Source organism: Haliotis cracherodii, unplaced genomic scaffold (genome assembly GCF_022045235.1).
Source record: "Haliotis cracherodii isolate W230 unplaced genomic scaffold, xgHalCrac1.p SCAF_2, whole genome shotgun sequence".
Lineage (NCBI taxonomy): Eukaryota > Metazoa > Mollusca > Gastropoda > Lepetellida > Haliotidae > Haliotis > Haliotis cracherodii.
The window spans coordinates 36,171,765-36,196,646 of NW_027266275.1; the positions used below are offsets into that span (position 1 = coordinate 36,171,765).

Genomic DNA, 24,882 nt, shown 5'->3' on the forward strand with positions numbered 1-24,882 from the left:
TTTACACGACGCTTTAACTAGTGTACTTGCTCATACTAATAAGGGGTTAAATGTAATAACAGCAAATTCATAATCGGTTTGTACCACATAAAAGCTACCCACGGCCGATTACGTATGAATGCCTATGACCTTTTAAAACAACCCGTCAAGTTTGATATCAGTTATGTTCCTTATTCATATGTTTTATATATTATATTATATATTCCCCGTCATAGAGCTGGCATATTGCGGAGTGCGGCGTTAAACAACAAACAAAAAACAAAACATATTTCCGGCACATGCTCAGATTAATATCTTATTTACCACAACAGGTCTTCTATACATCACTAACATTAAGAGAAATAATAATGATAATGGTTATGATGATGATGATGATGATGATGATGATGATGGTTATAGTAACAATACCAGCTTGAAATAAAATGAGGCTTTATAATGAGCACTGTATGCATGAATATCTATGCGCCTGACATGTAGTGGAATATCATAGTGAGTTCGTCATTTTATCATTACTCTTACATCGCATTAAGTACGACACAAACTTAAACACAACGTCAAGTTATACCAATATTTCTTTAATCAATAACAAGTTCAGCAGATTTGATAAAATGTCACGTATAACTTTATCAGTATTACTACAAAAGGTGTAAATATTCTTTCGCCACAACCAAATATAGTTCAATCTTTTGATGACAGAAAAATTCACAGGAGAACGGTCGGTTCGAAAAACCATTCGTTTTATGAAGTCCATAATTTTCCCACAGGATGAACATTGCAGATGAGATCCCTTTATATTTCTGATTAAGTTGAACATGTAACGAGTCAGTTTGTGTAAACCTACACACGCAAGTACAGTTTCGTCCTTGTCCCACGCACCAGCGGGTGCCCGACCGTCTATTGTTGCAACTCCCGTGGTCCACCCCAAGGCTTCCCCGTGCGTGCTGACAGGGCTGTAGGCCTCGCTTCCTTCACACTGCGGCTGTTCGCGGTAAGGTGACGGCTACCTAATGAGAGACACTCATTGTAGGTGGAAGTGAATAAAACCAGCTGACTCGGGACAACTTGGACACTTCATCACATACGCCGTGACAGTAACTTGGTGAGTAGTAATATGTCGTAACATTTATATCTACGTATGACAATTTAATTGAAATATTTCTGGATTTAACAGATTAAGATTAGTGACATATATTACTTGAATTTCAAAGTTAAACAACATTAATACTTTAAGGAAGAGAATTTATGGATGTCAACTTCTTTATTATGACGAAACATAACGTTTCGGAGTATATGCTTACTTCTTCATCAGGTGAATCATTCCTTCATCCAATTAAGAAATAAGCATTTACTCCGAAACGTACGTTGTGTTTCGTCTTAATAAAGAAGTGGACACTATGTGTATCACTTCTAAATGCCATTCAAAAACTTGATTAATTCTTTAGTTGTATATATTTTATAGCCCAGTTCAGGCATGATAGCTGTTGTTTTGGTGGCAGTTTAAATTTTACATATAAAGATATTTATGACTTGTCAGATCTTTTTATATCCCTATTTACCGAGAGATTACACGTGAAATCATTAAAGCAACTAATTATAAAGTTTTGATGCCATAATTTTAATAAGTGTTATCTAAGTTGTCACAATTGCCTGTGCAGACGCGCCACCTAGGCTTGCCTGAAACTTGTGACCGTGTGTTCGAATCTCGGGTCGCCTTGATCATGTACCTAAGTTTGTCAGCATCTGTGCTTGCGGGTTTCACTCAAGTGGTTAACGTGTAAGATCTGGATAACTTTGGGCTTTCTTTCCATATTACGCTGAGACGACGTGATAGAACTGCAATATTGTATCAGATCGGCGTTAAACCAAACTTTCTCACTCACTCACCCATGTGCTGCATTGAAACATTGCATTGAAAGAATAAACAAGTTGAAATCCTCGACAGGATAATTCATTTCACATGAAAACTGTTATTGTACTGCTTAGTACTTAGTTTGGATAGAGATTGCTTTTATATTCCAGAAATATTTACATTAATTGATAAAAAAGGTATGTAATTCAGCTGTTTGATGCCTCGGGAACAAAGCTCCTTTCTTTAAAGTTACCAATAGGTCATCCTCCCTACTTTGTAATCCTTTTAAATCTGCAAGAATTTGGGAATTTTAACTAGTTCGGAGTAACTGGGGAGTGTGTGTGTGTGTGTGTGTGTGTGTGTGTGTGTGTGTGTGTGTGTGTGTGTGTGTGTGTGTTGGATAGTTTGCACTGATTTAGAGACGTTACATTTGATTTATAATACCCAAAACAAACACGTGAGGTAACCTTTTAATCTTTCATGTCATTCTTATTTTCCATCGTCAAAATAGTATTCTCCTTTCTCACAAACAACACCTGTCTACGTCAGTGATTCGGCTGTATGACAGTGACAACAGTCAATATTGTTCTAACTGAAGTTTCTTTTTCGACATTGGCGTAACTACCTTACGGGCATAAACACAATTGCCCCTACATATTTTGTCTACTTGCCTTTGCGGCAATCCATCGTTCTACCCGAGGGAGTAATTGCTCATTATCTTAGATTTTGCCTGGAGACTAGATAATGTTTCAGCTGCAGCTGCAAAACCACATATGTTAAAACACTTTTTAATTGAAATTATTATCCTAAATATTTCTTTTAACAGCCTTAAGTATAATTATTCTTTTGAGAATTCTTTTCTCAGACAATATATTTCGATTCATATACATATGTCATAATAAATCATGATTATTCTTACGCCTAAAGTTCTAAATGTTCCTGCTTTTGAATTTACGACAGAACATATATGTGCATCTTTAAATGTATATTTATGAATAATATCTATTAATTTATAAATGATATGATAAATACCGTATCTTTTCAAACATCTTATATACAATGAGCATGGTGTATAATGACAGGAATTATCTGACGACAAATCGAAACGGGTTGACGCTATAAATCCGGACTTTCCTTTTTCAAGTAACTTGATCCACCGAGTTCATCTCAAAACATGATTTTAAAACATTATAAAATGAAACACTACAATTATTTTAAATATAGTACATCGCTGAAACAGCCAGGTAGTCTACATAGTTGCTTCCGCTACCTAGCGGTTGGTGTGGATGAGGAAGCTCCTACATACACATCTGCATACCAGGCATGCGACTACCGGACATAGGTAGACGACACGCCGAAGTACACAAGGATGACCTTTATAGCTTAAACTTTGTCTCACTAGGAATGTTATTTGTGTGTAAAATACTGGATACTTGTAGATGTGGGATGAAAAACAAGTCCTTGTTTTCGATTGTCAGTGTTTTTGTCTGTTTTTCGTCATCGCTTGAGAGTATCTACGTGAGGGTGAAGGTATTATTGAAATCTGTTTTCATATGTCTATATATAGAACGTTTCTTAATTGATTGTCGGGGTATTTTCAGTCCAGTGGTGGAAACAAAGCGACAAAACACTTTCCATATTTATAGGATATCTGCTAAAAGCAGAGTCGATTTATTGATTTATTATCTCGTGCATCAGTATGAAATAGTGATTATGTGTGCGAAAAGGTGAGCGTATCCTGCCTCATGGATGGCACCCGTCACAAACATACGCAAAGGCAAGGCAATTATTCACCTAAAAAAACCACCACGGGATCATACGGTACAAGTAAAAATAGGGAAGTGTATCGTAGTAGTGAAGGTATCCATTGATCGTAGCTTCGATCCCATTATTCTTCCTGTTTATGATCTTCGTTTGTTAGCATCGTATCATACTCGTGGGTTTCACCAAAGTGGTAATCGTATAAGATAAATGCAACTTTCCTCCCTGATAACGGCGTGATATAACCGAAATATTGATTAAATCGACGTTAAACCTAAACTAAACTAAATAACCTAATGAAGTTAGTGTTCTATGATACGGGTGTAAATATCTATAATAACCTAAGGTTGTGATTTTTCACTATGAATTGGGGTGGCCTAGTGGTTAAAGCGTCCGAGGTAGACCTGGGTTAGATTCCCGAGATGGGTACAATGTGTGAAGCCCATTTCTGGTGTCACCCGCAATGACATTGCTAGAATATTGCTAAAAGCGGCTTCAAACCGTACCCACTCCCTGTTGGACGATTACCACTTTGGTGAAAGCGGCAAGGAATGATAGGTCCTGACAAACAAAGATCTTAAACAGGAATGGAATCGAACCTGCGGATCCTTGTACTACTTAGGAACGCAACTGAATACAGCAAACAACCTCTTCTTTTTTTAACAGCATATCACTGATGCTACGACCTGCTATTTCAATTAGATAGAAACCGAAAGCGTGGCTGATCATAGTGAGTGAGTGAGTATGGTTTTACGCCGCTTTTTGCAATATTCCAGCAATATCACGGCGAGAAATGGGCTTCACACATTGTACCCATGTCCGGAATCGAACCCAGGTCTTCGGCGTGACGAGCGAACGCTTAAACCGTAAGGTAGTTACGCCAATGTCGAAAAAGAAACTTCAGTTAGAACAATATTGACTGTTGTCACTGTCATACAGCCGAATCACTGACGTAGACAGGTGTTGTTTGTGAGAAAGGAGAATACTATTTTGACGATGGAAAATAAGAATGACATGAAAGATTAAAAGGTTACCTCACGTATGTGTTTTGAGTATTAAATCAAATGTAACGTCTCTAAATCAATGCAGACTATCCAACACACAGACACACACACACACACACACACACACACACACACACACACACACACACACACACACACACACACACACACACACACACACACACACACACACACACACACACACACACACACACACACACACACACACACACACCAGTTACTCCGAACTAGTTAAAATTCCTGAATCAGATGTCATAATTGGTACTTTCTGCATGACGTTTTAACCCGTGAAGATCCCGGATTTGAATAGGTCTTCAGCAACCTACATGTATGCTTACCGTAAAAGGCGACTATGAATGTCGTAAAAGGCGACTAACGGGATCGGGTGGTCAGGCTAGCTGACTTGGTTGATGCATGTCATCGTGGATCGTTGCCAATCACTGGATTGTCTGGTCCAGTTGATTATTTACAGGCCGCCGTCCTATAGCCGGAATATTGCTGAGTGCGGCGTTAAACAACAAACAAACAAACAAACTCTCCTGTAGCACAAGTCGGTCACTATGACCAAAGTTCGGGTATCACTGGGGCCGTCACGCACGGCGCACCGATATTATAGTACCGCCTCTGTAGCCTAGTTGATAGAGCATCTGTCCGAAGAGCATGGTATCTCAATGGGCTATGACGTTTTTCTCCACAGGCCACGATGGCGGCCCCCGTCTCTCCCCGCACCCTGATGCTGACGTTGTTTATCGCTGCCACCGGGTGTCACGGTTACGTTCGGTTCTGCTACTTCACCAACTGGTCCCAGTACCGGCTGAACGCGACCTTCAGCCCCCAGGACATCGACCCAGCGCTGTGTACACACATCATATACGCCTTCGCCGCCCTCGAAAACAACACCATCAACCCCACCGAATACAACGACTTCACTCTGTAGGTTAATCCATGTTCTGCTTGACGTCACGGGTGGCATGCTCGTTTAAGGGGCCCAAAGACAATTGTTCCTGAAAATAGGTTTGCCTCAGGTTTTATGAACAAGCTGGATATCCTGCTAAAATGTGAAAACAAAAATTGCACAGCTGCTCTTTTCGAAGTAGTATTGCAGGATCTGAAGCAGTGATGAAGAACAAACATTCGTCCCATTATTCCACCCCGGATATGTTCTTGCTGATCTCTAACGTCCAAATGCATCAAGCAAATAAAAAATTATTATAATCATTATTAATATCAATATTAATTGTTCCCCGGCAGATATTGTCAAATAGTGCCCTTGAAGAAGCCCAACCCACTACATTTTATTATCAACATTAATATCAATATTAATTGTTCCCTGACAGATATGGTCAAATAATGTCATTGAAGAACTGCAACCCATTATCATTATTATTATCATTATTAATATCAATATTAATTGTTCCCTGACAGATATGGTCAAATAATGTCATTGAAGAACTCTTACCCATTATCATTATTATTATTATCATTATTAATATCAATATTAATTGTTCCCTGACAGATATGGTCAAATAATGTCATTGAAGAAGTCCAACCCATTATCATTATTATTATCATTATTAATATCAATATAAATTGTTCTCTGACAGATATGGCCAAATAATGTCATTGAAGAACTCCAACCCATTATCATTATTTTTATCATTATAAATATCAATATAAATTGTTCTCTGACAGATATGGCCAAATAATGTCATTGAAGAAGTCCAACCCATTATCATTATTATTATCATTATTAATATCAATATCAATTGTTCTCTGACAGATATGGCCAAATAATGTCATTGAAGAAGTCCAACCCAGCCCTGAAGGTTCTGTTGGCCATCGGAGGCTGGGAGGCGGACAATGACCAGTTCACCAGACTGGTGTCCAGTGCAGCCAACATGGCGAGTTTTTCAGAGACGTCCATAGGTTACCTCAGGGAGCACAAGTTTGATGGCCTTGACATTGATTGGGAGTACCCTGCCGGAAGAGGAGGACCAGCGTCCGACAGAGCCAGGTTTACAACACTGCTGCAGGTACGTCGAGGTGAAGGGAAGGGGTCTGTAAATAATCGTGTCTGGACCAGACAATCCTGTAATTGACATCATGAACACCGATCCACGCAATTGGAATACGTTGACATGCATCAACCAAGTCAGCGAACCTGACCATCCGATCCCGTTAGTCGCCTCTTACGACAAGCATAGGGGCCTTTTACAGCAAGCATTGGTCCAAATATAGGTAAGCGTCACACTTTGGCATAGTTATAAAATATGTTGTAGATGTATGTTCACTGTAGATATCGTAGCTCTAAGTTACAAGTGGTAGCCTAGTGGTTAAAGCGTTCGCTCGTCACGCCGAAGACCCGGGTTCGATTCCCGACATGGGTACAATGTGTGAAGCCCTTTTCTGGTGTCCCCCGCCGTGATATTGCTGGAATATTGCTAAAAGCGGCGTAAAACCATACTCACTCACGCACTTACTAAATTACAAGTTACATCCAAAAGATCCTCATAGTTCGTCATTAAAAACACAGTTGTGGTATAACCATGGCTTTGGTGGAAATTATCCCCCAGTAATCGAGCCAAGCTTCTGACGACCATTTCTGGAATATGGTCGGCCTCAGTTATTTAGTATATCGTATTTCCATTCTATTATGACATGATATACTCGTACCCTGGACCTATTCAGCACCTTTAGGGGTCGGTTTCAATGATACGACAATTACAAATACCGTCAAATCAAATGAGGCCGTTCTTCCATTTAAACAAGCATTGGCATTATTTGTACTCATGTCGACTTTTGTGTGCTGTCGCAAATACAACAGGAATGTCTTGTAGCATAAAGACTTCGTTCCCCTGTCTTAGTTGCTTTTTCGTAGTCTCTTTTTCTATCTTAAAAAATATATTTTGTGATTCGTTGAAATACTCCGAGGGATCGCTCGCATTTTGAATGTAGATATATGCCGAACTCGTGTTTAGACATGTCAGACGAAGCATTTTCATTGGTTGTTATTTATCATGAACGAGATAATTGCTGTGCTGAGGTGGTGTTAAAAGAGATGGAGCAGGTGACGTAATTTCTAAAACGAATCTTTGTTGGTGAATGGCTCTTGGGTATTGAATGTAATAGAATGTAGATGTAACACACTTAATAGTAGAGGATGGGAGATGGGTGGAATCACTAACTAACAGGGATGGTAGGCACTGTTTGGGCAGAATAGTCCAAGTAGATATGGATGTGGATTTGGTGGTCACAATGTCTGACCATTCGTCACCACTCGCCCCTTTTCGTAACCTGCAAGAAGACTCGTCCCCTTATCGATGAATGTTATGTGCGAAAATACGACAAACCAGTCAGAATGCGCATATGATTTCAAGTTCTTCGTCAAGGAATCCCTCGACGAAAATAATTTTTGATTTTACACATGTCATTGCATAGATAATTCTGTATCATCGCATCCCGACGGCGTAGTGCGTTGTCCATTCCATATAAGAACAATATACCGTATTCGGCGTAATAAGCGCCCATGGCGCTCTCAAACTTAGAAATAGGGGGCTCTTATTAGAATATAATTTTGATGATAGAAAAATACAGAGTTGAAAGATCGTAAATTTCGTGATTTATGGTGACAGCCTGAAAAGATACAAAAGAAAAGTCTGTGCGTATTATACACGCCAGATATATTTTCCAGAATTTAATTGCCCATAATTAAGGGTGCATATAACACACGATTGCGTATTATACACGAATAAATAAGTGTTCATTGATCAATCGGAAGGGGTGCTAATTGGGATTGTTCACTAGCCAATATATTAGCAAATATTGCCGTGGGCGCTTATTAGAGCGGGGCGCTTATTACGTCGAATACCGATGGTTATTTCTCGAGAGAGAAGAACCACAGACTGTGTGCACGAGAAAACAGAGATCTCATCCCATCCGCCTACTATGAACTCATCAAACAATAATCACCTGTTTATTGGCTTCATGCCCCATTGGCTTCTAGCTATGTGTTTTCTGTCCATCGTGTTGTGATAGCATCATCCCTTTGTTGTCACACCTACCTATGTTATCCCACTCATGTATGCCCATGTTGTTACTGTTAATCCTCTACTGTTAATCATACACTTGCTATATATATTCTGCATAATGTCCCTCATTCAGTCTTGCTTGACAACGGTATAACGTATAACCGAAACGTCGCTTTTTACAGTATTAAAGAAGTTGTTATCCATAAAAATTGTGTCTATCTTGTCATCCGCCAACTTCTTAGTAATGCCTATCAAACAAGAGAAAACATTTATAGATATATTTATTAACCCAAAATCAAGATGACAGGATAACAAACATAAAATGTTATACTTAACAGCGTCAGCATGTTTTAGCATTAAACAGATAAATTTGGGGAGATTCTTTTAGTTTTTCGTTTCATGAGTCTGTAAAATTATACACATTTGGCCATACATAAATTTTGTTAGGAATGTACATAATTCGCTGCTGGGAAAGAGCTTCACACCCAAACAGAAAATGAAACACGACTCCGACCGCAGGAGAACGGCACATAATCGTACCAATCTGAAAATAGTGTGCTCAAGGCCTGCCAAAATTACCAATTTTAGATTTTAATGTTAAAGTTGATAATATATACTGAACAACAAAAGTTCCTGTGACACTGAATACGATTTAATGCAAAGTACGTTTTTTACCAAATCTGAAACAATTTCGGTTTGCAACAGATAATACTCCTGTAAGTGTTCAAATGGTTTAATTTCAGACTTCAGAAAATGCGTGGTTTCATAAAAAAAACCATGAACATGCCAAAATGTCAATTTACAAATCAATAGCGTGTGTGTCAACCTCTGGTTGCGATGCAAGCAACACATCTTCGTATCATGGAATGGACCAGGCGTCGCACAAAGTCCTATGAGATATCTGTCCATATCTGCTGGAGCATGTTTCGAAGTTCCTGGAGTGTCTGTGGAACACGTGGTTGACGTCGAAGGCGCCGATCCATCTCATCCCACATCTTGGTGAGAGATCAGGGTAGCGAGCCGGCCAGGGGATGACATTCACATTGTTTTGTTGAAGGTAATCCTGAACAAGTCGAGCAAAATGAGGCCGGGCGTTGTCATGTTGAAAGGTGATGCCTGGGCCATGACGACGCAAAAACGTTAGAACAACCGGGCCGATGATCTCGTTGCGGTAGCGCTGTCCATTGAGATTTCCCTCTACCACTATCAAACGGGTCCTCTGTCTTGCTGTAATCGCACCCCATACCATAACGCTGCCGCCCCCGAACCGATCTTCTTCACTGACACAATGATTGACGTAACGTTCACCTCGACGTCGGTACACTCGAATCCGTCCATCGCTGTGGCTGAGGTGAAAACGAGACTCGTCAATGAATAGAACTTGTCCCCACTGCATGGCCGTCCAGCGTAGACGCTGTCTGCACAACTGTAGACGTGCTTGAAATGGGATGTCTGGCAGGTCTTCCGGTGACAATCCCTGCACATCTGAGGCGGCGACGTACGGTTTGTGAAGATATTCGTCGAAGGCCATGGATGCGTCTTGCAGTCACTGTTGCTGTCTGGAATCGATTTCGTAGGTGTGTTGTTCGAATCCAGTTGTCTTTTCGATTATTGGTTACGCGTGGCCTGCCACTCCGAGTATGGTCTCTGACTGCATTCGTCTGTTGCCAACATTACCATAAACACCAAATGGTGTTTCTGTGGACGTTAAATTGCCTTGCAAAATCGCGTTAACTCGATCCTGCTTCAAGCATTCCAATGGCTCGCAGACGCTCATTTTCGGACAGGCGTGGCATTTTGTAATGTTGAATAATTGCGTAATTTTGTTGTTTTTCTGAGTGGTTGTTGTCAGCACGATGCTAAACAATGCATATGGAATCCCGTTAACGCACTTGTTTTTATACCCTTTCTTGGGTAGTGAAATGCTTAGGGCATAAAAGTCAACTTTTGCATGGAATGCATGCTTTTCTGCAGCAGTTGCGTTTTTGTGATTTGATTCCATACATGTACTACAATATAAAAAAACAACAACTTTACTTGTTTGAAAAGTACACTGAAATATTGGTGTCACAGGAACTTTTGTTGTTGAGTATATATTTTAGATAGATATTCCTCACATATTCATTTCCGTTTCTTCGTTTTATGTTGCACATTTCAATTTAAGATCAAATAAAAAGAACTAAAAAGAAGAAGACACTCATCAATTACTCATCTCTGTGTCATCGTTTCCACACCAACATCAACGATATTTAACAGTTTATCTCGTAGTTTATTTCACATCAGTTGCCCTCCCTGATTATAAACCACCTGCCACATTTGCCTACTTTGTATTGTAATTATCTTCCTATCTCATACACCATGTTGGAACTTGTCGAAACTTTTTTTTATACATTTTAGAAAGGTCAGTTCTTAATTGTTAAGGTGAAGTCTAGGTGCAGTTGTCATACATTTGTGTTGGCTTATGTTATTGACCTGTTGTTGTTTTTTGTTTTTAAACCGTTTTGTTTCTAAGTCGATCCCTTTTAACCCATGGTTTTGCAATCCCAACCATACATGTTAGCAATCGAACAAACCAAATACTCAACCGGCGCCTATGGTCAATTTCGCAGAGGCAACACATGTTCCTGTGACAATAACGAGCGCTCAGTTATGACTTTGACAAATATAGAATACAATTATTATATTCATAAAATTATTTAGATTTATGATCAATTCAAAAGAACAAAAAACAACACCATTTTATTACACACTCCAAATAATATTATTTCTGACCTTTCCAAAACGCGACTGCAAAATCGTTTTCTTCTATGCGTGAAGATCCGGGGTAGGAATCGGTCTTCAACAACTCATGCTTGCCGTAAAAGGCGACTAGGCTTGTCGTATGAGGCGACTAACGGGATCGGGTGGTCAGGCTCGCTTACATGGTTGATGCATGTCATCGTATCCAATATGCGTCGATTGATCACCATGATGTCAATCACTGGATTGTCTGTTCCAGACTCGAATATTTACACACCGCCTTCATAAAGCTGGGATATTGCTGAATGAGGCGTTAAACAACCAACCAACCAACCAAATCGATTATTTACGGACCGCCATCATATAGCTGGGATATTGCTGAGTGCGGCGTTAAACAACAACAAAGCAACCAACCAACCAATCTATGCGTAATGCCTCAATGTGTGTGGGGTGGGGGTGGGGGGTGGTGGTGGGGGGTGGGGGGTGTTGGGGTGGGTAAGATCTATTTATTGTCTTTCGTGGTAATTTTTACAGAAATAAAGTTTTTTTTCGAAATAGAAAGGGGGGGGGGGGTTTAACACCCCCTCTGTATCCGCCCATGCAATTCTAACCCGGATAACCTTCGAAACAAATTACGTTTCTTTCCAAGGTCCCCAGCAACACCTTGTTGTAAACGTCGACTGTAAGATGGATCGGGTGGTCAGGCTCGGCGACTTGGTTCGTTGCTTGTCATCGTATACCAATTGCGTTGATCAATGCGCTTGATGGAATTCTGTCTGGTCCCGACTCGATTATTTATAGAACGCTGTATACATAATATTGGTGGAATATTTCTGGTGGCGTTTAATAAAAAATATAGGAGGTTTCTATAAGTACTTGGTGTATAAGGATCTATACCGAAAAGACCGCCTTTGCAGTAAATAAAGAAGTCGTTATGCATAAATTGTGGACCCTTGAAGATCCGGGGTAGAACAGGTCTTCAGCAACCCATGCTTCCCGTAAAAGGCGACTATGCTTGTCGTAAGAAGCGACTAAAGGGAACGGGTGATCAGGCTCGCTGACTTGGTTGTTGCATGTCATCGATCCCAATTGTGTGGATCGATGCTCAGGATATTAATTACTGGATTGTCTGTTCAAGACTCGATTATTTACAGACCACCGTCATATAGCTGGAGTATTGCTGAGTGCGTCGTTAAACAACCAACCAAACCAACCAACCATAAATTGTGTCTACTTTGTCGTCCGTCAACTAAATAATGCCTATTGGGTGTGTTACAGACGCTGAATGCGGCTTTCACCGAGGAGTCAAGGATAAGTAAAATGCCGAGACTGCTGTTGACCATCGCTGTTGTTGCTGGCATCAACCAAGCAAACAACTACTACCAGATCGAAGAGATAAGCCGGTAGGTCAAACAGCGCTTACACGTAGAGAAGTTATAACCTCGTTGTGTCGAATTTCCGCTTGTCTCGAACTCATTTGAGATCCAAGCATCCAAAGTAAGCATAAAATGTTCCTGATGTCTCGAACATCGGATAACTCGAACCCCTTAGGTTCCCCACGAGTTCGACACAACGAGGTTCGACCGATACAAAGCGTCATTATTAAAGGTCACCTTGGTGTGTAGGGTGTCAAACACAGACATATGCCAACAGGCGTCAATAGGTCCGAGACCTGTGAAGATCGGGGGTAGAATTGGTCTTCAGCAACCGATGCTTGCTGTAAAAGGCGACTACGCTTGTCGGAAGAGGCGACTAACGGGATCGGATGGTCAAACTCGCTGACTTTGGTTGATGCATGTCATCGTATCCCAATCTGTGGATCGATGCATATGATATCAATCACTGGATTGTCTGGTCCCGATTCGATTAATTACATACCGCCGTCATATAGCTGAAATATTGCTGTGTGCGGCGTTAAACAAACAAACAAGGGTACACTATAAACGGAATTCACATATGGGAGGTATCGAACCCGGGACGTCGGCTTGACGAACGATGACTGCCACTACTTGGCTACCCTGCGGTCCCTAGTGTCTGACACCAAAATGCCTAATAAAATACAATAAACTACGGTTATAACGAACTCAAAGGGACTACTAATTTTAGTTCGTTATAACCGTAAGTCGTTATAAGCATATATACAGCATAACTACAGCAAATAGTCGGGACTAAAAAGTTAGTTCGTTATATCCGTCAAGTCGTAATAGGCGTGTTCGTTATAACCGTAGTTTACTGTAGTAAGTTTATTTTTGTTTCTAAGTGACAACTGAAATAAACATCTGAATCTCCAAAGACGTTAATGAACACCCGATGATTTTTCATATGATTTTTTCTTATGATTATTGTTAAGCTGTCGTGGACATTTAAGAATTGACCTTCACTTTGTGTGAGTTCATTGGAGTATGAACCTTCATAGAGTGAGGGCCAAACTGTATGAACGTCGGAGCTTGCGACGACGTTCATACAATGTTTGGCCCTCACTCTATGAAGGTTCATACTCCAATGAACTCACACAAAGTGAAAGTCAATTCTTATAATTTTTTTATCATAATTTCTTACCTCAAAGGATGTAGGCCAAGATCTAAACACAATTATGTTTAGTACGTGTGACTTCATGTTTCCACTGACAGCCATTCCTCAAAAAGAGAGGTGACATGGGCGTATGGATGCACAACTTGCTCTTCAGAAACATCTTACGCAACACATGTGTTCAAATCATATCCTCATCAGATGAGAAAGGTCTGTAAAGAACTACCTGAGTAAGTCAGTCACGATGACAGCGCGTCGTAATACATTTACATCAAGTACAAGACGTCAAAATGGCCGACACGATAAACGTGACGGGAGAGATTTCCGAAGTTGTTAATGAACCTGTGGCGGTTACATGTGTTAGTCATCACTGATCAAATGGCCGATCATTGAAAGGTGAATAAAGATGCGTCAAACAGACACAAAGGTAAATTCATAGATTGATGGAGACGGTCAATGTCAGCCTAGGCACGGATCGAGTCGATACTACGATAGTTTAGATGTGCATTTCTTCGTTTGTTCATTAGGATGGGCCGTAGCGAGGATATTCGTGAACAATCGTGCAGTCACGCTCTCTGACATTTCTCAATGTATACTGAAAGGCTGAGACCAAGAATAAAGGTTCTAAATGATCAGAAAGAATGCTTATGCATGTTTCGTGCTAGGGAATTCCCAGGGGTTTCCCCAGGAATGTGGAAGTAGTCCGTCAGTGTTTACGTCATTTCAAGAACACGGTCTCGTGAAAAACGTATGAACGTCAAATTGTGTCGTTCATACACTTATGAACGTCAATTTCGCGGTCATGTGACCAACCTCTCATCCAATGGAAAAGCCGTATATCGTGTAAACTTCAAATTAAAAAATTATAACGTATTAACTATTGTCATATGAAATAGTGGGGTGTACTTTATTTCTTTGGTGTAGTATATTAGATATAAAGAAAAGGAATTATTTGAAAGAATGGAACTATGTTTTTATTCGAGTTGGAGTAGGCTTCAATATATACTCACCGACAAAAGAAACCCGAAAACCATATATGTTAGCTAATATATGAAGAATTACTCATATTCAAGAGATATTAGATTGGTTCGACGCACAATCTGTTGTAATAATGCTGTTCTGATTTTGCAGCCATATTGACTTCATTAATATCATGGCCTACGACTTCCATGGCAGTTGGGAGAGCACAACGGGGATTCACAGCGCCCTCTACCGGGATGTGGTATGTATGATTTAGTCAGTTGTAATATGGCCGATTTTGTGGACATTGTACACTGTTCCCACAAATTGGATACGTTGTGTGAATGGGTGAATATGTTTTTTACGCCGCTGTTAGCAATATTCCTGCAATATCATGGTTGGGGACGCCAGAAACAGGTTTCACACATTGTAACCATGTGGAAAATGGAACACGGGTCTTTGGCGTGACGAGCGAAAGCTTTAACCACTAGGCTACCCCAACGCCCCATTTTTTCTCGGAGCCACTGTGGATAAAAGGATGGCAATTTGCATACATCATTAAGGGAAAATTATGTAGATCAAGTTTGTTTGCAAACTGGCATTGATAATATATATTTTACAGTTTGGCCCTTCACTTAATTTTTGGGATTTTGGACTATACTCCGTAATGGGACACCTTTTCCCGGAAACCGCTATTGATACAAGGGCAACCTTTTGCAAACACCATTAAGGGATAAGTATAGAGATGCAATTTGAGAATCAACTTCGAGAATTAAAATTGTACAGGGTGTTCTTTGAAATATTTTTTTGGACTTGGTGCTCAGTACTGTCAATGGGGTTTTCTCGGAAACCACTTTCGACGACGGGTAAGGGGCGTAACTCTTAACAGCAAGTTGCGACGCCGTGGTATATTTTCGTTTTTAACCTAGCTGATTTAAGTGGAAATGAAGGACTGATATTTGTGTTTAACATTTCTTCACCGTGAAAAACCACCCGTAATTCCCGCATTCCAGACAAAAAGGTATAAAGCGACAATCTGCATTGTTTTTGGACAGCGTTAATACTGTAAAGAGTACAAGCAAGATTGACAAGCTTTCGCCGTATTAAGATATGGAATTTTCAAAAGGTTAGTCACCAAACATTGCTGTAATAGTGCTCCTGCACAGTTAACCATCATGTACGTACTCCGTCAAGGCTGAGAGCTTCAAAAAGAGCGGATCGTTTATTTCAAGGGTTGTTTTTGCAGGATGACTCGATCACCGGTTGGTTGAACGCTAAAGCTCCACGTGAGAAGCTGGTCCTTGGTATGGCTGCATATGGTCGCACGTTCCGTCTAGCGTCGAGAGATCCCAACCCCACCAACTTTGGACTTGGTCAGCGTTCTGCAGGCCCCGGGATGGCCGGACCAAACACGAGATCTAACGGAAGTCTCGCCTATTTTGAGGTACTAGCGAGACCATCGGTATACTACCTGAAAAGCCGAAGCGGTAATATCACTTTGTGGAACGGGGTCCTTATAGGCTTTGGTGGTTAGTGTGTACGACCCTCTTTTGATTGTCCATCCTGTTATAGCACCCTGGACCCATTCGTTAGAGTCCAATCAATTTACACTCATGAGCGAAGGAAAGTCTGTGCTAAGTTAGTGATAAGAGAGATTCAGACTTCCGAAAAGTTTAATTGAGGAATGGATCTAGGATTTTATCGTATTAGAATTGACATACAATGCATTCTACCCTGGATGATCGTGGAGGATCCGCGGCTGACATAAATGCGATGTAAAAGCGGCCTCTTTTTCATTCAACCTAGATCTGTGAGCTGTTAGTGAAGGGAAACTGGAGTGGTACGTACAGCGCCATTCACGACAGTCCCATGGCCTACGGCTATGTCGGCAACGACATCAACTGGGTTGGATACGACAATATTCTCAGCGTCCGAGAAAAGGTAGGTCTGGCAATCGGTTACTAATCCTAGGTACTGTTGCCAACTGTAGGTATTCTGTTGCCAACTGTATGTATACTGTTGCCAGCTGTAGGTAATATGTTGCTAAATGTAGGTATTCTTTTGCCAAATGTAGGTATTATTGTGCCAAATATAGGTATTATTATGCCAAATGTAGGTATCTGTTGCCAGCTGTAGGTATTATGTTGCCTAATGTAGGTATTATCGAGCCAAATATAGGTATTATCGTGCCAAATATTGGTATTATTGTGCCAAATGTAGGTATTTTGTTGCCAGCTGTAGGTATTATTGTGCCAAATATAGGTATTATTGTGCCAAATGTAGGTATCTGTTGCTAGCTATAGGAATTGTGTTTCAGATGTAGATATTGTGTCCCAGTTGTAGTCATTGTGTTCCAGCTGCTGGCATTGTGTCCAAGTACATGTTTTCAAAGTAGCCTCGTGTGATTGATATGTAATAGGGTTCCTGTTGTCTGATCTGATTTGTCGATTTGTGGTTTGCTTCCAGGCTAAGTACATCCGGGATCGCGGTCTGGCCGGGTCAATGATCTGGTCCTTAGACCAAGACGATTTCCGGAACCTCTGCGGAGACAACCGCTTCCCGCTAGCTGGCGCCCTACTTGAACACCTGCCGTCTGACGGAGAAGTGTAAGTGGCATTACATCAATATGTATCTGGTAGCTTCTCTTCATGTCAACCTATATCAAGAAGGAAAACGGTACTGTGATCGTGACTTTAAACATCATGATATGTTTTCTTGCTCTTTGAAAATTTAAAGTCGACTGTTTTTTAATTGGGCTGAAGATAAAAAGTGCACAAATCCAATTTTTATATCCAGGTTTTGCCATGACATTTTTGTGTGTTATTTTAATTTGAGGATGTCATTAAAAACTCGAATCAAGTCACTCTGATCTGGCCGGTTCGTCGCGGACAACAGATGTAGGATTGACCAATCCCCGATATCATATGGCCCAAACCGTTCAGATAGTTATCATTGAGCAATAAATGCACATAATCACAGTTACCTTTGCCTGTGAGAATGTATATACAGTGAAATACGGTTATAACGAACTCGAAGGGATTACTAATTGTAATTCGTTATAACCGTAGTTCGTTATAAGCATATGTACAGCATCTATACAGAAAATGGACGACACCAAGAAACAGTTCGTTATATCCGACAGTTCGTTATAAGCGTGTTCGTTATAAACGTAGTTTACTGTACGCTGCATCCTGAACCGCCGGGCAATACCCTGAAACATTGGATTTGACCAAATATTACAAACATCAAAACGTTATTTGGCTGAAAACAGTCTTTGAAACACTACCTCTGTAAGGTCAAAACCACAACTGTGATACCTATATACAATACATCACCATCAAATAACCTTTTCTTGTTTGTTTCATTTTAAAGCCTCCATCAAACATGGATGTATACATGAATGTTTCTTTAGCGTTTGCCCATCAGTTTATATATAACAATGTAGCAGCTTCAATTACACAATATATTCGTATTTTATGGCATTATTATTTAAGAAATATTATATATTACATATAACAATGAACCTTTATATTGTATATCCCTGCATTGTTATGATAGTTAAGCATTACCTTATTTGCACATGCTTCATATACACATACGCTGGGGCGGCTTGGTAGCACAGTTGTCAAAGTGTTCGCTCGTCACATAGCTGAACCAGGTTCACTTCCAAGATTGGTACTAGGTACCTCGCCGTGGTAGCATGTAATGTTGGTTCAAGAAATCCCTCTCAATCAGCTAGACACCAAATATGCACTGTAGCCTACCATGACCTGAATCTTGCAAAATAACCGAGCTCTGCACATACATCGCCCGTTGGTCACCCTGTGGCCCGTCATTAACAGAAGTCTACGTCAAGACAGTCTGTCCATTTGAAATTCGGTCAGTGATCCAGGACCCGACCAAACAGGGCTACAGCCTTACACACAAGTGAGTGGAGTTTGACGCGCTGCTTTGAAATGTTTGTCAGTAATTAAACGCAGCTTTGCACACAAGGGAGTCGAGTTTGACACGTAGTTTGAAAGGTGTATCAGTAATACAAGCTTTACGTGTCTGGCAAACGCGGATCGCAGAAGCTCTTCATTTTGGTGAAAGCCACGAGCACGGTAATAATGTAACTGGATCATTGTCGGGCGTCAGGAAGTCGCATCGACGTAAGGTGGGAGGAAAACCCAAACTGTCGTAGATCGTAGACAGTTACCACTTTCGTGAAACTCGTGAGCACTGAGTGCCGAGAGACCAAATATCCCAGCCCAGGCAGTCCGTGTTTCTACTACTACCGGTGCATCTTCGACTGCGCATTTGCAAAGCACAGTAGAAATGTCATTGTCTTAACAGCTACCTTGAATCTTATTCTCTGTGGAATCTTATATTGGCAACTACTATTTTCGACCAATCTAGAAGTTAAAACTTGGTGGATTCTAGAATATACTGGAAACAAAGTTACCTAAGCCTATAACACAAACGCTACCTCTATACATATGTGTGTATATGTGTCATGTGAACTTGGTTACTCGCGTATGTATATTAACACCAGGAGCACATTTGTAAATTTACACCGTTGCAAATTGGCGCTGGGTGTATATGTTGTAATTGGAACTTTTATGCCAATGCCAGAGAATGATCTAATTAATATATCTGTTGATTTGCCAACGCCAAACAAATCGGACCACATGTGTATCCTGAAGTTGACGCTGTTCAGAACACAGCATTACCGACTTTTATGCGGACATTCAGAGCTGGGTGGACAGTGTTTCCTTTGGGTTTCAAGGAGGGAAAACGTTATGTACGGATTAGACCAAACACATGTTGCTTCATGTGAAGATTTCTGTGACGTAACTCTCTTCTCATTTGACTTTTTTGGAAAACAAACTTTTCATGTTGAACGTCGTGAAAAGACTGATGAATATGTGTGCCTTACACCATTTACATACTTCATTTACACACATTCATTAATTTTCATGTTAACGCAAAGTAAAATTACATATACACATGTGTGTATAGTTACACATGTGCAAAATTACTTATGTGAGTAAATGTTCTGGATGTGAACGTGAACAGGACGTTATTTCACCTCACCTCATCCTTGATGAGTGAATGAGTTGTATTGTACATTATTTCAGTCCTATTAGGTGTGTCTGTAAGATGTGGATGGAAAAACAAAATGATGCAGGCCATGGTCGCTTAGCCTAGTGGTAAAATCTTTCGCGCCCGGTTCGATTTCCGACATGGGGACATTCCTCTTCTGCGATAAAAGATAAAAGCGGCGTAAAACCAAACTCACTAACTCATTTACCTCTTTGGTGAATCGGACGCTGGTATGGTGCTGACAACAAGTGATCACAATCAGTGGATTTGAACCCGCGGTAATAGGATCATGACACGCCTAAGGGAAGCAACTCTGCTCATCAAATACGGATGAATTACACGACTTTTCTATCCGTGCCAGTTCCCTTGAAGAACAACTGCCTTCAGGGGATACAAACTTCTATGCTACCTTTTGGAGTTTTGCTTCCAACTGCTTTAAAGGATGCCACAATCACTTCGCTTCAACTATCTTATTCTGCAAAAAATGGAGGCAGGCACTATTTTATTGCAGCACAGCCTAGCTTACTGTATTAAATGCTGCTTTGTTATGCAAATGACTAACTGCACTCAGTATTCACCCCAAGCCACCCTGACAAATATATCAGTGGAGCACCTTATACAGAGCGATTAATATGTTGCTGATGTTAGTGGGGAGACAACGACAACTCAGGCTGAAGCTTCAACAACAACACAAGATGAAACAACAACAACACAGGCTGAAACTACAACAACACAGGAAGACACGACAACTCGCCAACCGACAACCACGCTCACAGAGGTCTCGGAAACATCCAGGTACACCGAGAGACAATCCAAGGAGACTAGTCAGCAATGAACCAGACGGAGGCGTTTCTCATCCAGCCGTTTGATAGAGGAGGGGAATTCCAGATAAACCGTTTTAATGAACCACTTCTTTCCTTACTACTCAAAACATGAGATATCCTTTTTCAAGATGCTAGATATACAGTAAATTGTATTCACCTAAGGGAAATATATGTGTCATTTTACGATTATACCTATATCTGAGATTAGATAAACAATTTTGTGTTTTTATTCTGCAGACAGGGTAATGTTGATTAAATATAAATGTCTACTTCATCTGCAGTGATGATTCTACACCTTCTGACCCGGGCTGGGTTACAACGACACCAACGCCTTCAACGCAGACTACGACAACTCCTATACCCACAGAGGGAACAAGTGTTCCAACAACAAAAGCCCCACGAAGGCCTACTCTGAGACCCCCAAGGATCCCCTTCTCAAGGCCAATAGCGCCTTACAGATGCAACTTTAGACTTGCAGGTGAGTCCGACAGCATGAAAATCTTTATTTGAAGAGATGTTGTGAAATACCCTTTTCGTGTGACTTGACCCGTCATGCATACCATTGGACAAAGAATAGCATCCTTCTTGAGCGCCAGGTCTTGCAAAGCGGTATAAGTGCTACAAGTATTGCAAGATTATATGTTCATGTGTAGAGGTTGCACTAGGCGTACATAGGCAGTACCAAAAAGCGATCTTTGCGTTACGACTCTCTACGGTGGCTTAGTGGAACGGGTCTCATAAGCCGTAAAATGCCTTTGCTTCTACCATTACATGTCCCCTTTAGATCTTTATAAGTAAACATGATTTGTAGGCATATAATGTTCGTATTTTACTCATTCATTTCCAACATTTAGGGTATCAGAGTAAGTGCTCTCGGCTTTTTGCCATTCTATTTAGTGTGTTGTCCCGAGGATGGTGTCACGTGTAAGGCAAATCTAACTTTCCTACAGAGTGTGGAGAGTGTCTAAACCTACAGCTATATCAGACGCGTGCAGTTGTGTTATGTCTTTTGTCTGATCTTTGAAACCCAGTGAAACCAGACATCATCCCCTGATAATATACTGTACTCTTCCATGATAAAATACTTTTCCTATGAGGGGGCAAGGTTATCCCAGTCGTCTAAGGCTCCGCGTTTTGCTGTGAGCAGAGGCGTCCATTGGGCACCTACGATCGTGGGTTCAAATCCCGGTTCACCCTGATTATGTTTCTGGATTTGTCAGCGCCATGCCCGTTTTCGTGGGTTCCACCAAAGTGGTAGACCTTAGACCTACATCACTTCGGGCTTTCCTCCCTCAATAAGCTGATATAACCGGAGCACTGCTGAAAGTGGTGTTAAAACCAACTCACTTACTCTTCCTGTGCTATACTTTCTCCGCTGATGATATATATTCTTTGGCGATATAGGTTCTTTTCTGGTCCACCCGGGTTAGAACAAAATCCTAGGCATTCCTCATTGCTGGTTTTAAGAGGCGATACAACTGGATCAGGTCCTGTGACTGATTGTTATTATCCCCAGTTACTATGGGTCATTACTCAGTCACTGATTTGCCTGGCCATGACTCCATTATTTACATGCCGTCGTAATATGGCTGCATATTGCTATTGCGTTTAACAATATTCACGTTTCGCATGATATAAATATTTCTCTGGTGAAAACATACACTCCTCTCACTTGATGTCCATTTCCTTCTGAGGATATACACTCCTCTCAGTCGATGTCCATTTCCTTCTGAGGATATACACTCCTCTCAGTCGATGTCCATTTCCTTCTGAGGATATACACCCTTTTCAGTTGATGTCCATTTCCTTCTGAGGATATACACTCTTTTCAGTCGGTGTCCATTTCCTTCTGAGGATATACACTCCTCTCAGTTGATGTCCATTTCCTTCTGAGGATATACACTCCGCTCAGTTGATGTCCATTTCCTTCTGAGGATATACACTCTGCTCAGTTGATGTCCATTTCCTTCTGAGGATATACACTCCTTTCAGTCGATGTCCATTTCCTTCTGAGGATATACACTCCTTTCAGTTGATGTCCATTTCCTTCTGAGAATATACACTCCTTTCAGTTGATGTCCATTTCCTTCTCAGGATATACACTCCTCTCAGTTGATGTCCATTTCCTTCTGAGGATATACACTCCTTTCAGATGATGTCCATTTCCTTCTGAGAATATACACTCCTCTCAGTTGATGTCCATTTCCTTCTGAGAAAATACACTCCTCTCAGTTGATGTCCATTTCCTTCTGAATTTGTACCTCCTCTCAGGTGATGCAGACCGCCTGGAGAGCGGAAGGTCCGGGATTCGATCCCCGGCCGCGTCATACCCAAAGACGTTAAAAGATGGTACTTGTTGTTACCCTGTCTGGCGCTCGGCATAAGGGGCTAAATCAAGGACTGATCGGCTCGGAGTCAGTATCCTGTGTCTGAGTGGGGTATTCATGGTAAAACTGCGGCATAGTATGTCAGTGGGTTAGCACTATATCATCAGTCATCAGCCCGGACTAGTACCAGCAGTCACACACGCACACACACACACACACACACACACACACACACACACACACACACACACACACACACACACACACACACACACACACACACACACACACACAAACACAAACAAACAAACAAACAAACAAACACACACACACACACACACGTCGCTATATAGGTGTAATAATCTTAGACGCGACGTTAAACCCCATTTCACCTCACCTCTTAGGTGACACGTATTCTGTGATTATTATATACTTTCTCGTCTCCATATTTTCTAGATGCCAACCCCGACTCTCTGGTCCAGGGTAACCCTCGCATGTTCGTGGCCTGGAGGCGAGGAGTGATGAGCATCGTGTGTACCTGTCCTGGAGCTTTTGTCTACAACCCCTGCATCAAGCGCTGTGACTACAAGACCAACAGGGCTACCTGCAGTAGGTGGTTCTAATGGCCATGAACCAAGGAAGTCAAACACACCCGAATTCTGAAAAAACAGCATACTTTAACAGAGGTTAAGACTAAACTATGACTCAACAACCAATACTATATTCTCTTTGTAAAGATCTATTTGAAAGGCTCTTTTCAAATTACCTCAATTTCTTTTGTAAAAATGTATACATTGATATAGCTGTTATACATTCCTATATCTTGACTGGTTTTAATATGACATGGTATTAAGTGGCCATTTCATATTTAAAGCCCCACAAAATATGTCAAAGAAGAAAGCGCATGTGATTCATACCTTGACTTGGATTATTGTATCGTTATTTTATATGATTTTATATTTTTGTATCCATTAGGAAAATATTTTCTTCAAATAAATATCCTGCAGGTGCAAGGCGTTTAGTGTTTGTTATGATTACTAAGGACTGAGTCAGATCTGATCAATCTGATGCTGACGTAGGTAATCATTTTTGAGTGTCAATAACAATATTATAACTGTTGCCCCCATCCGTTGGTATTTGAAGATAGAATTCACACTCCGGGGTTCACAAGGGTGGTGCTTCTACGACAGCATGAAATCTAAAAGTGGCATTGTGTTAACAGCTACCTTGAATCTTAGTCTCTGTGGAATATTATATATGCAACTACTGTTCTGAACCGCAAAAGAAACGTCACCTCAAGTAACATTGCATGAAAAATTGTCATTTAAATATCTGGGTAATTTTTGTCAAAGTTTCTGAGATTTAACATTAACTTGTCCGAAGAAATGAAATTTGATGATAAAAAACAAAGGAGATGACAATAAAACCGATCGCCCAAACGCATCACGGCAACAGCCATGGTGACCCGATGCACGTGAGTTCCGTGCAAAATGAAATGCACATGCGTTTCCCCATTTCTTGCCCTATAAAAATCCACCCAGATCGAATAACATTCATTCGTTATTGAATTGCTACCACATGTCAAGATTGACAAGAATTCACACCTTGGGGTAGAAGTATGGGTTCACAAAGGTGGTGCTTCTAAGATACCTAACAGTTCAGTACAATGGGAAATACAACACACAAGTTTACAGCAAGAAAAATGTAATACATTACGATAAATGATGCTGTGTTAATTTAAGCGTAATAATATCA

The 24,882-nt window shown here is 40.8% G+C and overlaps 1 protein-coding gene across 1 annotated transcript; it reads left to right on the top strand.

Moving 5' to 3' along the window:
* The first annotated feature begins 1,084 nt into the window (after positions 1-1,084).
* On the top strand, positions 1,085-24,077 carry LOC139469060 (chitinase-3-like protein 1). Its single transcript, XM_071251189.1, has 11 exons — positions 1,085-1,099; positions 5,333-5,568; positions 6,416-6,668; positions 12,681-12,805; positions 15,063-15,153; positions 16,138-16,335; positions 16,698-16,832; positions 17,358-17,497; positions 20,625-20,771; positions 21,082-21,278; positions 23,584-24,077. The coding sequence occupies exons 2-11, from the start codon at positions 5,339-5,341 to the stop codon at positions 23,748-23,750; spliced, it is 1,683 nt and encodes a 560-aa protein (XP_071107290.1). The 5' UTR covers positions 1,085-1,099; positions 5,333-5,338; the 3' UTR covers positions 23,751-24,077.
* The last annotated feature ends 805 nt before the right edge of the window (positions 24,078-24,882 follow it).

Excerpts from the sequence above, each read along its gene's own strand:
- LOC139469060 (XM_071251189.1), top strand. The coding sequence starts at position 5,339 with ATGGCGGCCCCCGTCTCTCCCCGCACCCTGATGCTGACGTTGTTTATC. Across the intron at positions 15,154-16,137 it reads GCGCCCTCTACCGGGATGTG|GATGACTCGATCACCGGTTG; the intron begins GTATGTATGATT and ends TTGTTTTTGCAG. Across the intron at positions 16,833-17,357 it reads TTCTCAGCGTCCGAGAAAAG|GCTAAGTACATCCGGGATCG; the intron begins GTAGGTCTGGCA and ends GTTTGCTTCCAG.